Genomic DNA, 15732 nt, shown 5'->3' on the forward strand with positions numbered 1-15732 from the left:
CCAGCTTGGGTCAGTAACTGCTATGTTCCTCAGGAGAAGTCCCCTGGTTACGGTTTAATATCTGTCAACATGAATAGAGAAAGATATAGAGCATTTGCCACATTTTTTATGGTTTCCTATGAGAGAGATAAAGATGGTTTCAATAAACAGTGGTCTGTTTGAAGTTATGTATTGTTCAAGTTCCTATAATGGTTGAAGAGAGACCAACCAGCTCATCTCTAACTCTCTCTGAAGTCACAGCGTGCTGTTTTATTGTTTGGTAAATAAGACCTGGCAGACCGTCTTTGAAAGGACATTCCAGTAGCATAGACATTTGGGTGAGCTATTCAAATTGGGGGTGTCTGGAAAGGATCTTAAAAAACACACCCACCCACCCAAAGAACGCTCTTAAGATTGGGCACTGCTATCTGGACCAGATTAGGCAACAATTATCTTTAGGCATTTCAGCAGTTAGAAGTAGTCTCTGACTTTCCTCTTAAATGGACTACTTCTTAAATGGACTACTTCTTAAATGGAAGAAGGTTGTGTAGCATTGTGGGGTTTTGCCCTCAGAGTACCAATGAGGTTGCTCCAGACATAATATAATTTAGCATTATGAACAGAAGCTGTAATGAACCTATGGTTTGTTTTCTCTCCTCTCCCAGCATGAAGGGGCGTGCTGAAAGTTTCACGTCTATTTTAGGTTAACTTCAGTGTATCACGTTATCCAAACCTAGACACACAAAAAATGTGGTTAATCTTAACTATGGTTAGTGGAACCATGCCAAGTTCAAACCATAGTTTATGAAACTCTCTCGTGTTAAGGTTAAGTACGGTTTAGAGTTTGGATGATGACTAACTAAACTTCAGTTAATCTAAACCTGAGGTCCAAACTTCTGATCTTTCCATAGCTGTGGCAAAAAAGAAGTAATGGGGGAAATTTGTGAGCTCTTGACTTACGAACGCTTGTTTCATGACGTGAAATGAAAGTTTAGCTGGTTTAGCATTATGTCTGAAAACGTTGTTCTTTGGGTTTTTCACAACGTTGTGTGAGCACTATGGTCAAATTCCATAGAGTACCTATATGTGCATTGTGTGATATGCTGTAGCTCAGGCAGTCAATCATAGAACCATATGGATGGATCATGAAGTTTGAGTCCTTCCTATTCTTGTTGAGATACCTCAATTGTAATTTATAGATGCCCTGTAAATGTTTCAAGAGGTCCTTCCTTCAATTCTCCTGCCTTAACCACCAAAATTCATCCAACCAAATGTCTAGATCAAAGCATAATAGAGCCGGCAAGATAAGATAACTTGCTCTGAATGGTGAAATTGTTTAGGAATTGTAAAAACATTGTTGTTGTTTAGTCGTGTCTGACTCTTCATGACCCCATGGACCAGAGCACGCCAGGCACTTCTATCTTCCACTGCCTCCAGCAGTTTGGTCAAACTCATGCTGGTAGCTTCGAGAACACTGTCCAACCATCTCGTCCTCTTCTCCTTGTGCCCTCCATCTTTCCCAGCATCAGGGTCTTTTCCAGGGAGTCTTCTCTTCTCATGAGGTGACCAAAGTATTGGAGCCTCAGCTTCACGATCTGTCCTTCCAGTGAGCACTCAGGGCTGATTTCCTTCAGAATGGAAAGGTTTGATCTTCTTGCAGTCCATGGGACTCTCTGTAAAAACATAAAAAGTGTAAATATTATCAGACAGGATGATGGACAGCAGAGTGTTATAATTTGAAGTCCCAGGTTCTGGATAGGTTTATGGTTGTCCTGAGGTTCAGTCTGACCTCCAGGAACATTTCCATCTGCCCCCCAGCCTCCCACCCCATGGCAATCCTCAGGACTCATCCTTCTTTGCTTTGTTAGCCAGTTTCTCTCTTGGGAGCTTATAAATGGACTTGAGCGCCTAGGGTAATAAAGGGAGGACTCTGGCAAAGAAGCTGTGTCTGCTCACACTTGCTAGGGGAGATGTAGTTAAAAGAGAAAAAAATGAGTCTCAGTTGGGGCTGCCATATTTCAAACAGTGAAAAATCCAGACACAATCCGGTTAAAGACCTGAGGAATGAGATTATCATCCCTCTTTTATTGTCCATTCCGGGTCGCCCAGCCACTGCCCCAGTGTCCTTTCTCTTGGCAGATCAAGATGAGCAGGTGACAGCAAAGTTTGCCAGGTTTTTAGTTGGGGCAATCAGAATAAGACACACTATTTGACTATTGATTCAAAACCCTAAAATGTATTTTATATCATTTTTTTAAATAATAATTTTTATTAAATTTTTCCTTTTACAAATTCGCCATCTCATACAATATTCACAAATTTCAGCTTTTTGGACTTCCACCAGCTTCTCCACCAATCATCCATATTTTCTATTTTTGTGCATTCTCTAAATTTAATATTGCCATTTAATGTTATCCTTTCAGTTCTATTTCTTTTTTACAATACATCTTTAACTTTCACAAAGCCTCTTTAAATCCCACTAGCGTTGTCTGTTCGTCACATATGCTTGTCAGATAATCTGTAAACTTTCCCCAGTCCTCGATGAACTTGTGATCCCGTTGATATCTAATCTTCCCAGTCAATTTGTCCAGTTCTGCATAGTCCATAAGTTTCATTCTCCACTCTTCAAGGGTCGGTAACTCCTCTTGTTTCCATTTTTGGGCCATTAATATTCTTGCCGCTGTTACTGCGTATTGAAAAAGTTTGTAATCCCTTCTATTTATCTCTCTTCCTGTTATTCCTAACAAAAAGGCTTCTGGTTTCTTTACAAATGTGTATTTAAACATCTTCTTCAACTCATTGTATATCATTTCCCAGAAACCCTTTACCTTCTTACATTCCCACCACATATGGAAAAAAGATCCTTCTTTTTCATTTTATATCATTGACTTTTTGATTTTTATTCTTTGTATATCGTTTTGTTGTTTTATTGCTATGGCCGACGGCCAACGCATATAAAGATCCATTCATTCAAGGCACAATCTGGCTCTGCCCGGGAAATTCCAGACGTATGGCAACCCTAGCTCAGTTCACAAGGGAGTAAGTTGGTGAGCAGAGCCAGAATATTGGGCTCTTTGCTTCAAAAGATGGCTCCCATGAAAACTTAGCTGCTGCCTAAGACAAAAGCATGGAACTAAAATTTGGAAAGTGGTTGTTATAGCAGATAAAACATCCAACAGGGATGAGAAGGCAGATTTAAATAGCAATTCATTCTGGCATTTTCTCTTTCTTTCTTTCTTTCTTTCTTTCTTTCTTTCTTTCTTTCTTTCTTTCGTTGTTTAACGACTAGCCTTGCAGAAGAACGAGAGAGAGAGAGAGAGGCCATCTGATGCCAACCTGGAATATTTTGGGTCCCACCCCCTAAATGTATTGAAGTAATATTGTCCTGGAAACTGCTGAGATCTAATAACTTGTTTTTAATAGGCTCCAAATGGCTGTCATGACAACTTTCGATGTTTTTGGTTGAGGCCAACAGTAGAAATAATTGGATACTGGAAACAAAAAACTAATTCTTTTGCCTGCCATAGAATATTATGAGACATTACAGTGCACACCAGTCATTTTAATTACAGTGCTCTCTCTCTCTCGTTTTCTTTTTTCTTAAGCTGTTGGCTTTGAAGTTGCACTGCAAACAGAAATGATCTAGAGCGATGGTTTTCTTTTAAATTGCTATAATAATGACAACAGCCAGGATGAAATGTGGAGTTGTGTGTGTATTATGAACATGTGTGTTAATGTGCTTCTATCGTCTTTTAAGTTATGTAATGAGAGAATCACCTGGTAATTCTGTGTTCAGCCAAAACCAAGGATTTGATTAATATTCTAAGAAGAGTTTTCTGTTTGTTTTCATTTTGGATAACTTGTTAGATACGCAATATAGATTATGTTTTAAACTGGTAAAAGCTCTTCATAATTTACAGGTCAAATTCCAGCATAATCTACTAGGTTAAATAATTTGCATTTACTATCACCTGGTAATTCTGTGTTCAGCCAAAACCAAGGATTTGATTAGTATTCTAAGAAGAGTTTTCTGTTTGTTTTCATTTTGGATAACTTGTTGGATACACAATATAGATTGTGTTTTGAACTGGTAAAAGATCTTCATAATTTACACGTCAAATTCCAGCATAATCTACTAGGTTAAATAAATTGTATTTACTATGTGAGCTCTGGCTGGAATCCAAAAAGCTGCTTTAGGTACCCTCAAGGCCTTAGACACACTCTGTGAGATTTTTTAAAAACTTTGAACAGACTGCTTTTGAAAGGCCTCTCATGGTGCAGTTACTCACAAATAATCCCACTGAGTTCAATGGAAATTATTAGTATGATTCAGTTTCCAAACTCCATCTGGCATGGGAAGAATACAAGCTCAAATGATAGGTAGACTTTCAGAACTACTTGTGTAGTTCTTGTTGGTGGCAAGCAAAAAAAAAAAAAGAAGAAGAAAGAAAAGAAAAGAAAAGAAAAGAAAAGAAAAGAAAAGAAAAGGGTATAAAAGGAGTATTCCCTGGATGCTAAGATCTTTGATGAGAAAACCCCAGCAGAGATATAAATTCACAAAATATGCAGTGGAAATATAAGCTGTTAGACCTTTAAAATGTGCCCTTGTGAGTTTCAAAACTCCCCTCTTCCCTTGGCATACAAAAGACCACACTTTGGTAATTTTAAAATGGTTTACTTACAAACCCTCCAAAGGTCAGGTTCATGTGCTTTTCCATACAGCATTCAGAAAAAAACAGGCAGTAAAACTTGGCTTACTTGTAGCAGTGAAAGTTCCTAAATCATTGGTCTAGGAAAGCTGCTCCCCTTCCCAGGGGGGCAGGGTTGCAGGCAGGCCACAGGCGCTCCCCACGTCAGTGGGGGGGCATGGCTTAGCCTCTCGCGTCACTGGGAGTCCCAGCCACGTCATAGCCCTGGCCGACCAATCTGGTTGGCTGGGGGGCATGGCCTATGCTATTTAAACTGCAGCGTGGCTGGGGAGGGGCTCTTCCTTCTTGCCTCTTCCTCTTAAAGGTAAAGGGACCCCTGACCATTAGGTCCAGTCGTGGACGACTCTGGGGTTGCGGCACTCATCTCGCTTTACGGGCCGAGGGAGCCGGCGTACAGCTTCCAGGTCAGTGGTTCGAATCCCCACGATGGGATGAGCTCCCGTTGCTCGGTCCCTGCTCCTGCCAACCTAGCAGTTCAAAAGCACGTCAAAGTGCAAGTAGATAAATAGGTACCGCTCCGGCAGGAAGGTAAATGGCATTTCTGTGCACTGCTCTGGTTTGTCCAGAAGCGGCTTAGTCATGCTGGCCACATGACTCAGAGTTTGTACGCTAGCTCCCTCGGCCAATAAAGCGAGATGAGCGCCGCAACCCCAGAGTCGGCCACGACTGGACCTAATGGTCAGGGGTCCCTTTACCTTTATGTTGGTTGTATGAGGCTGGTTATCTCACAGTTCTGGGGTGGATCACAAAGCCTGTGGAAGTGAAAAATCAGATATATCTTTACTAGTGCAATTTCTTTTTAAAACTGCAAAGTCCAAATTGTAATTCATAGTACAAAAGCAGAAGCCATCGGTCAGCGATACTTCCATTCTAAATGTGTGTTCATTTGAGTTCTTTTACTACAACATCCAATTTTGTTCGGTGGTTTCATATGTGAATATGAAATGTTTTCCATGCAGGTCAACATTCAGCCTTCTGAATGGCATCGCTCCCTGCTACTTCCCCAGTCCTGGGCCGGATTTATGGAGAGAAGCTATCATGCAATTCTACAAGTAAGCGGAGTTGTCTGAGTGTTGTTCTTTTGTTGTGTGATCTCAACACTCAGCATAGAGTAAATAGGGGAATGTGTCTGCTATATATAAGATGAAAAGGAAACAAAGTGAGGGAATGGCTTAAGTTCTCATATACAGTGGTACCTCGCAAGACGAATGCCTCGCAAGACGGAAAACTCGCAAGACTAAAGGGTTTTTGGTTTTTTGAGTTGCTTCGCAAGACGATTTTCCCTATGGGCTTGCTTCGCAAGACGGAAACGTCTTGCAAGTTTGTTTCCTTTTTCTTAAAACCGTTAATACAGTTGCGACTTGACTTCGAGGAGCAACTCATAGCACGCGGTGTGGTAGCCTTTTTTGAGGTTTTTGAAGACTTTGGTGATTTTTGAAGCTTTTCCAAAACTTTTCCGACACCGTGCTTTGCAAGACGAAAAAAATTGCAAGACGACAAAACTCGCAGAACGAATTAATTTCGTCTTGCGAGACACCACTGTATAGGTTTGAGGAGAGTTAATACCTGCTGCTTTGTTTGTTTGTTAGCTAGCCTATGAACTCTGGACTAACAGAGCCTTACTTAGAAACTATGTGTAGGCCCCAGACTTACCCCATTGATCTCAATATCACTTAAGTTCAACTATCCTAGTCTAGATCCAATTTCTTACATAGGAATAATGTTGAAATAACTTTGTAGGACCCAAGTTAATCATATCTTTGGAAAAATTAAAGTCATTGTTTGTTCAAACCATAGTTCATAATTACCTTAACATTATGTGACAATGGTCAAATACACAGAAAGCAGCTGTTTTTCTTATAACGAAAACTAAAGCCCTTTTTTCATAGTTTCCCCCAGTTAGATTTCATAGTTTCGCCCCAGTTAGACATTTCATCACTGGCAAAGAAGCAGTTTTCAACTCACTTTTCCTCAGCGTAGACCCATTGCAATTCCTGGACCTCAGTCATGAGCATTGATTTCCATGGGTCTACTCAGAGGTGAAAGTTAGTTGAATACAACCCAAAAAATTCAAATAACAAACTCTGGTTTGATCTGTTTCTCATCCAAATTGTGGGTAGTTTAACATGATTGAACCCCCTCCCTATAAAAAATTATAATCCAAAATTAACTTTTTAGAGTATCGTGGTTTGATTTGCAAGATCACCTATTTTGTTCTTGTGTGCAGTTCTAATAGAACTAGATTGCAGATTACGTTTAGTAATCTTCAGAAAACGGGTTATCTCTCATCATAAGATCAGCACATGTTCAAGCCTTCACAAGATTTGGTTAGCACAAGAATACCCAATGCTCATAGATTAGAAGGAAAAGTTGCTGGTGTGAATTTACCATAAATCTCTTACACCGTAATGGAAAGCATAATCTGATTTTTAGAGCAGTATCAAATGGTATTCATGAACATCCTACTTAATTAAGTATGATGTATGACAGAGAAAGATTCTTATTCGCATATGCTTTCCCACAAGGACTTAATAATGCACATAAAACAGTCATGTTTAACCTGTAGGTCACCGCACTACATTCAGAATAGATTCCAAGAAATTGTTTCTTCCCGTTTTCCTGCTGTCTTTGCTTTGCAAACTTCCTTTCAGATTTTAGAAGTGTAGGGTATAAAAAACTCCTGTGATGAATTTCAGCGGGATCTTAAAGCAAAAAAAAAATTATTATTGTTAGGTGAACTGCAGGAGAAGGAACGCATAGCCAATTCTTGCTCAGTGCTAGGTTTTGCTTTTCCCAACACTGCCGCATCCCCAGTGCCCAAACATACACGCCTGCAGAACCATCTGATTGTTGCAAGGTGTCAGGGGACTGCCATCGGAACAGGGGAGGGAGGCAGGGACTCCGCTGGGATACAGGGAGCCGCAGAAATTTCTGAGGAGCAGTTCCTCGTCCAGCAGTGGGGAAAGCCACACCTCCAGTGGAGAAGAGAGGGAAGGGGCCAGCCAAGCGAGGAAAGGGCTTGAGGATGCTGCTGAGAGCCCCAGGGCCTCACCTAGCCAGGCTGGCCAGGAGGGACGCATGCCACTTCCGTCGCCCAGCGAGGGGTGAAACACAAGGAGGGGAGGCGGAGGTTTGGGGTGTCGAAGTTCTTATGTTGGGGAAGAAGCCGGAAGAGGCCACTCCCGGATTCTGCAAGTGACTAAGACGGACATGAACTTGGTGGATCTGCACTGTAAATAGTTTGCACAATAAAACCTGTAAAAGACAGGTCAGAGTCCTGCCTGGTTACTCACGAGCAACCACCACACAGCATCTGACACAAGGGTTTTTAAGGATTTTAGGGAAGTACCTCGAGACAAGGTTTTATCCTGGTCTGCAGTCTAGATGCACCCTCATTCCTCAAAAGTAAGAAACTCAAATTCCATCACTTAACACGTAGTTCATTACCCTGGAAGGGCAATTTGATTTGAGAGCAGAGTGGACCTCGAGGGAAAGGTTACATCTGCTATTCAAGCGCTCCCCATAGAAACCCCTGGATTGCTCCCCGTGTAAGGTCTCCTGATTTATGCTGTGCTTGTGCAGGGAAGGCAGGCCGAGCTGGAGATGCAGTTAAAACACGGCAAGGAGGGACCCGAAGAAGTGCAGTACAAGCAATTTACAGCCTGGCTCTGGTAAGCGAATGACTGTCTGCTCCCCATCACTCGAAAAGGGCGGTGGGAAATGGGGAAGAGCGCTGCAGAGGCCACTTCAAAAGCTTCCAAGTGGCGAGTTTGCACTGACTGGGCAAGTGCCGCTGATGAAAACCAGATACGGCCTTTAGCTTGAAGGGAAACGGCAAAGACAAGGCAGCGTAGGTAGGAATGGCTTCATTTACCAGTAGCTCTTCTTTTCATGTGCTGGCTGGGAGATTGTGGTGATGGGGGAAGATGGTGCATGTGACAAGCGGTTGCTTTGCCTTGGCATAGAAACCTCTTCCAGAGCATGCAGTGAACTTATACAGAGAAAAGGGCATTTTATAATCTGAAATTGGACTTTTCGGTGATGCTGATACCCATGCTTATTTTTATTATCGTATCAAGAAATGCCCAGTGTGTCTGGATGTGTGGAACAGCTGTTGAAAGTCAGGCTATCCTGTCAGCAATAGACCTTACCAGTGCTATTTTTCTAGAAAAAGAGGTGCCGGAACTCACCACGAACACTTCACTGCTTCTCTTAGAATGGCAATGGCGCCCACCTGAGAGGTGCCAGAACTGAATTCTGCCCATCTGCCACACTGGGCAGCTCCCAACGAAATATTAAAAACGCAATAAAACACCAGCCATTAAGAACTTCCCTACACAGGGCTGCCTTCAGATGTCTTTTAAAAGTCAGATAGTTTTTTATTTCCCTGACATCTGGTGGGAGGGTGTTCCACAGGGCAGGTGCCACCACCGAGAAGGCCCTCTGCCTGGTTCCCTGAAACCTCACTTCTCACAGTGAGGGAACCACCAGAAGGCCCTCGGTGCTGGACCTCAGTGTCCAGGCTGAACGATGGGGGTGGAAATGCTCCTTCAGGTATTTTGGAATATTGTGAAGCTCCTTGACATCTGACGGGAGGTGGGTGCCACCACCAAGAAGGCCCTCTGCCTGGTTCCCTGTAACCTCATTTCTTGCGGTGAGGGAACTGCCAGAAGGCCCTCAGCGCTGGCCCTCAGTGTCTGGGCTGAACGGTGGCAGTGGAGACGCTCCTTCAGGTCTACTGGGCTGAGGCCATTTAGGGCTTTCAAGGTCAGCACCGACACTTTGAATTGTGCTCGGAAACATCCTGGGAGCCAATGTAGATCTTTCAGGACCGGTGTTATATGGTCCCAGGGGCACAATTAAAATAAAGTGACCACTGGCTTCCTAGGAGGGATCTCTTTATTTTCATTACGAACAGGGCACTATGCATGGAGCACTTTTTAAGCGGTGCATTAAAAAACCAGAAAATTTATTAATGTACCTGTTCATAGTGCAAATAGAGTGTTGAGGTTTCTGAGTTTTGTTTTGTTTAAACAGACACACGACTAGATACTACCAGATAAAATAAATTTAGAGCGTAATCTCAGGAGCTGCTCGAGGGCTTGTGAATGAGCTGCTCTTTTTATTTAACTGATGCGACCGTATCATCTGCTCAAACTTCGCTTCAAAGCTAATGCCACTTCTTTCTTCGCCTCCTTCTTCAACAGGGTCAGAGATATGCTGACGGATGTGATCAAGGGCGCTTCCAAGTAAGATATTTATTTACTTGGGGTGCTCTTTCTTACGCGGTGGGGAGTATTATGGTCCTCCAGTGGTGTATCACGGGTTGCCAGACCCCGAGCCCACACAGAGGTGGGTGGGAGGCTAACGCATGTGCATTCAACTGCCCAATGGCGTCCGCTTGACCCAGGAGATCGTAGCTACAGAGATGAGAAGAGGTCACTTCCTGGTTCGCATGGAAGAGCTGTTTTCAACGGAGCCCAGAGATGGAAGTGCACAGTTGTATTGAGGAAGCACCCGCTGTTGAAATTTTGCGCCCCCTAACAATTTTGCAGCTGGGGCAGCTGCCTCTATGGGGGCACCCATGTTATGCCACTGTGGCTGCCTACTTTGGGTTGTCCCTTCTCGTCTTGTTACACAGCATCTTCTGAAGGTGATGGGCACTTGAAGACTCCCTTCTCTGAGTTTAGGTCCTGTGAACTCAAGGGGGAAAGACCCAGCTTTTCTTCTTCTTCCAGGGCTAATCCAAATCGGGGTGCCCTTCACAAAAAAACATTGCTCCCTCCCTACCCCGTGAAAAGCCTGCCTTTAGAAAAGTATTCATAGAATCCATATCTCTATGAAAATATATTCATGAATGTTCTACTTTATGACTAATGAACACAAAATAATGCTTGTTCTCATGTGTTTTTGAGTCTCACAGAACTTAGTAATTCAGGCAAAACAGTCATTCTTGTAGGTCGCAGTACCAAATTTAGAGTACAGTGCACGCTCGGGTTGCGAACCTGATCTGTGCGGGAGGCACGTTTGCAATCCTCAGAGTTTGCAACCCATGACCCACGTGTCTGCGCACGCGCAGGTCGTGATTCAGCGCTTCTGTGCATGCGCAAAGCACGATTTAGCACTTCTGCGCATGCACAAGCGCCGAAACCTGGAAGTCACCCGTTCCGGTACTTCTGGGTTCGGCGTGATGCGCAACCCAAAATCGCACAACCCAAAGCGTCTGTAACCCAAGGTATGACTGTATAGTTTGTGAAACTTTCCATTACCCTTTAATTTGGACATGTGACCTTCTTAAATTCAGAGCTATGTGATCATTTCCATCCCACCCCTTGCGTTTATGTTTGTTTTTCACCACCGATTCAATCATTTCCAACAGGGAAAGTCCAGTGGTCAAGGGGAATTGTATTCTAGCCTTAACAGGCCTTGCAGTTGCGGTAGCCAAGCACGAGAAAGGGCTTTCTTCAGACAGCGAAGAACAATTCAATGTGAGTTCAAACTATTTGACTGCTTTATCATGATGTTCAATGAGTGTGCTTGAAGTAGCACCGAGGAGGAGGAACCCATTTTAAAGGAATCTGTACCTGGAATCTGGCAGTTCTCACCTGGTAATATTTTATCTGTGTTGGACAACTTTTTACATCAAGTGCCCATTGATGCCTGAGACACTTGTGCACTGTTAGTTTTTCTTTTCTAAAAAAACCCGAGTAACTATATGCAAAATTATGAGGGGGGGGGGAAACTCCCTCATATTTCTGCAACATAATTGTGTACGTATTAATACAGAACCATTTTTTATATTCCTTACTGTTTCTGTGCTGGTTATTTGAAGAAACCTGGCATATATGTGCATAAAATGTGAATATAAAAATACATAAAATATGTGATAATTGTTTGTGTTATTAGCAGAACTGGTAAAACAGTTTCTCATCAACATCAGGGAGTTAGACGGGAATCAGAACAGATCTGTATGGATAAGTTCAACAGGGAGATTTTTGGGAAATTTCATCCCTAATGAGAAGTGTTTACCTTTACCATTTCAGATGTTTCTGCTCAAAATTTATTTGTATGAAATCTCATTGGAAGTAGGCAGTTGACTTTTTGGGGAACAAAGGCTGGCATTCAATTAAGTTGTACCCAGAGTAGACTCACCGGAATGAAAGGAACTTAAGTTCGTCCATTCATTTAAATAGGTCTGCTTTGAAGAAAACTTAGTTGAATTCCACCCAAAACTTGGCAGGCTAATCAATGAAAAAAACATTTTGTTCAGTTAAAATGGCAGTCTTAAATATTTTTTTATCTGGAAGTACGTCACACTGACAAGAGTGGGACTTGTTTCTCAGCAACATCATTCAGATTGTTCTGTGAATCTCTTTCGAACAGAATTTCTGACGTTTACACCTCTTTGGTGCTGAGAAATGAAGGTGGAGGAGTTATATGTTGGACTATAACTCCCATGATACCTGATCACGGGTGATGCTCTCCGTTGCTGTTTGAACACATCTCCTTTTGGAACATTTATTTATTTATTTGTGTTTAGGGAAGCTTTTTATGTTTGATGCATTACTGTATTTTAATATTTTGTTGGAAGCCGCCCAGAGTGGCTGTGGAAGCCCGGCCATATGGGCGGGGTATAAATAATAAATTATTATTAAATTATTATTATTTTTTGTGTATGTGTGTGTACCTTTTATACAGATGCAATTTCTAGCTTTAAGAATTGCTCTTGTTTTAGATAGCAAAAGGTTGGGCTGAGCACATATGTCTGCCTTTCCTGAATCACCTATTCAAGCTGAACAGAGGTGGTGGCAAATATTTAATTGGTCTTGGTCTTGCAAGTGCTCACAGTCTTTCTGTCACTTCAGACCGAGGTGGACTTTCTTCTGACAAACCATTGGATCTGCATGGTGATAGACACCCTTCTTAGCATCATCGACAGTCACTATCGCCCCAAGGGCCGAGTCTTCCCGTGGTTCTATCAGGTAGGCCCAAGTCTATTTTACCAGTAAAGGCTGAAATGATCAGACCTGTACGTTTTTAGGAATGGGGAATGAATAGATCTGGATCTGTTATCATCTCTGGTATGTGGAACCAAGCATGGAACACACTCTCTGTTTCCCCTTAAAGTCTGAATGGGAGGAAAACGGAGCTCACTGAATAATCTCCATAACACATCCCTCATTTTCATCCGAGAAATGTTGGAGGGTATGACACAGCAGTGAGGGAATGTTCCACTAGGAATGGGCAAACTTTGGTTTCTCTCCATTTCTAATGTTTCCAACCTTAAGTTCAGCTTGCATCTTTTTTTAAAGTTCTCGTGGAAATTTATCCACACTTCAGTGTAAATTTCTTCTCATTTGTATGCAATTTTGCCTAACATGCCTCTTTTTGCAAAATAATACAAGGCATTTTTCTATGTTATTTTCATCAGCATATGCATTTTCACGCACACCTTATCTTAGTACAGTGGTACCTTGGTTCTCAAACTTAATCCATTCCTGAAGTCCGTTCCAAAACCAAAGTGTTCCAAAACCAAGGTGCGCTTTCCCATATAAAGTCATGCAAAACGGATTAATCCATTCCAGACTTTTAAAAACAACCCCTGAAACAGCAATTTAACATGAATTTTACTCTCTAACGAGGCCATTGATCCATAAAATGAAAGCAATAATCAATGTAGTAAAAGGTAAAGGTACCCCTGCCTGTACGGGCCAGTCGTGTCCGACTCTAGGGTTGCGCGCTCATCTCGCTTAAGAGGCCGTGAGCCGGCGCCGTCCGAAGACACTTCTGGGTCACGTGGCCAGCGTGACGAAGCTGCAGCTGGCGAGCCAGCACCAACGCCGCACACGGAAACGCCGTTTACCTTCCCGCTATAAAGCGGTACCTATTTATCTACTTGCACTTAGGGGTGTTTTCGAACTGCTAGGTGGGCAGGAGCTGGGACCGAACGACGGGAGCTCACCCCGCCGTGGGGATTCGAACCGCCGACCTCAAGATCAGCAAGTCCTAGGCACTGAGGTTTTATCCACAGCGCCACCCGCGTCCCTAATAATCAATGTACTGTACTATAAAATAAGTAAGACAGTACCGTAGACGATTAAAAAAAAGGTTTTTTTTCCTCCTTACCTGCACTGATGATAGTCATTGTTTGGATGGTGGGTGTCAGGGAACTGCCATCGGAAGGACAGGAGGTGGAAGGGCTCACAGAGGTTGAGAGAGACTTAGCAGCTGAAGAGGGAACCAGCAGGGGGAGAGAAGGAACTCCAAGGGAAAGTGAGTCGGAGGGATGGCTCAGGGACACTTCCAGCGAAAATAGTGGGGAGGTTTCAGGACCTCCTATAGGGACACCCACTCCTCGCCGGAAACTGTCGCACAGAGAGTCCAGAAGACGTGTTTCCGTTAAGGAGCTTTTATGCTGGAAGAGATTCCGTAAGCGCCCATTGTCGGATTCTGCTAGCGACTGACGGAGCCATGCTTGAGGGGCTCCGTCGTAGGCAGAGGTTTGCGGACTTGGCCAAACTCTGAGGGACTAGGATTTTACGCACAAGCAGCTCATCATCCCATCACAGTGGGCTTTTATCCATTTCCGCAGTCACACAATCAATCAGTAGTTGAACTGGGTTCCACAGAGTCACAAAAAACAAATTAACCGAAAGAGCCTCAAAAACAAAAAACGCTAAATAAATAGCAAAAACAAAAGCACCAAATATAGGCTCCAAATATCGCCTCAGAACACTGCAATCAGAAACAGAAGACTTGAATTACAATTGGGGGACACAAATTAGCAGGGCAACAGTAAAAACGGAAGCCCAGGACTCAAAATGGAGCACGTTCCGCTTTCGAAACAAAGTTCGCAAACCGGAACACAGGTTTGCAGCATTCAAGTTCCAAGTTGTTCGGGAGATAAGCTGTTTGAAAACCGAGGTTCCCCTGTATATGAATGTTTGTACACATTATTTGCCTCGCCAAACTTGGAAGAAGTGCAAACCTCAAAGTGATTCTGTTCATTGGAGGCTATGCAAGTGGCTCATTGCAGGTTTTTGCGAAAGAGCTGTCAGTATAGGCTTCCTGGCCACAGATATACCGTATTTTTTGCTCTATAAGACACACTTTCCCCCTCCAAAAAAGTAAGAGGAAATGTGCGTGCGTCTTATGGAGCGAATGCAGGCTGCACAGCTATCCCTGAAGCCAGGAGAGCGAGAGGGATCGGTGCGCACCGATCCCACTCGCTCTCCTGGTTTCAGGGATAGCTGCACAAAGCCTCCGGAGCGCAGCAGGATTGCTCCTCCCACTGCGCTCCGGAGGCTTTCTGTTGCTTTCGCTGATGCCAGGAGAGCGAGATGGATCGGTGCGCACCTTCAGTGCTGAAGAGGCGCTGCGCAGAGAGCGAAAGCTGCACAGCGCCCCTTCAGCAAAGCAGGAGGAGAAAAGGAGACCCTTCCATTTCTCCTCCCGCTTTGCTGGAGAGGCGCTGCGCAGAGCGGGAGAGAATATTTTTTTTCTTGTTCTCCTCCTCTAAAATTAGGTGCGTCTTATGGTCGGGTGCGTGTTATAGAGAGAAAAATATGGCAGTTGTGGATGCGGGTGGCGCTGTGGTCTAAACCACTGAGCCTCTTGGTCTTGTCGATCAGAAGGTCGGCGGTTCGAATTCCCACGACGGGGTGAGCTCCTGCTGCTCTTTCCCAGCCCCTGCCAACCTAGCAGTTCAAAAGCACACCAGTGCAAGTAGATAAATAGGTACTGCTGTGGCGGGAAGGTAAACGGTGTTTCCATGCACTCTGGCACTCATCACGATGTCCCATTGCAGCAGAAGCAGTTTAGTCCTGCTGGCCACATGACCCGGAAAGCTGTCTGTGGACTAACCCCTGAAAGCAAAATGAGCGCCGCAACCCCATAGTCGCCTTTGATGGGACTTAACCGTCCAGGGGTCCTTTACCTTTTTACCTTTTACCTTACAGTTGGGCTGCCACCAGCTGTGCTGTAATGTGCGTTTTCAAATTTCAGCACTCTGCTGCATCTAAGTTTTGGAAAGCAAGTTATATAT

At 43.6% G+C, this 15732-nt stretch overlaps 1 protein-coding gene across 1 annotated transcript in view; it reads left to right on the forward strand.

Annotated features, from left to right (window-relative positions):
- Positions 1-15732, forward strand: part of FOCAD (focadhesin) — a 127894-nt gene that overhangs the window by 81653 nt on the left and 30509 nt on the right. Inside the window, exons 22-26 of the mRNA XM_028712104.2 lie at positions 5648-5740; positions 8271-8359; positions 9896-9937; positions 11068-11176; positions 12554-12670. Of these exons, the coding sequence (XP_028567937.2) occupies positions 5648-5740; positions 8271-8359; positions 9896-9937; positions 11068-11176; positions 12554-12670 (450 nt within the window). The remainder of the gene's footprint in view (positions 1-5647; positions 5741-8270; positions 8360-9895; positions 9938-11067; positions 11177-12553; positions 12671-15732) is intronic.

The sequence above is a fragment of the Podarcis muralis genome, chromosome 17 (assembly GCF_964188315.1).
Source record: "Podarcis muralis chromosome 17, rPodMur119.hap1.1, whole genome shotgun sequence".
Lineage (NCBI taxonomy): Eukaryota > Metazoa > Chordata > Lepidosauria > Squamata > Lacertidae > Podarcis > Podarcis muralis.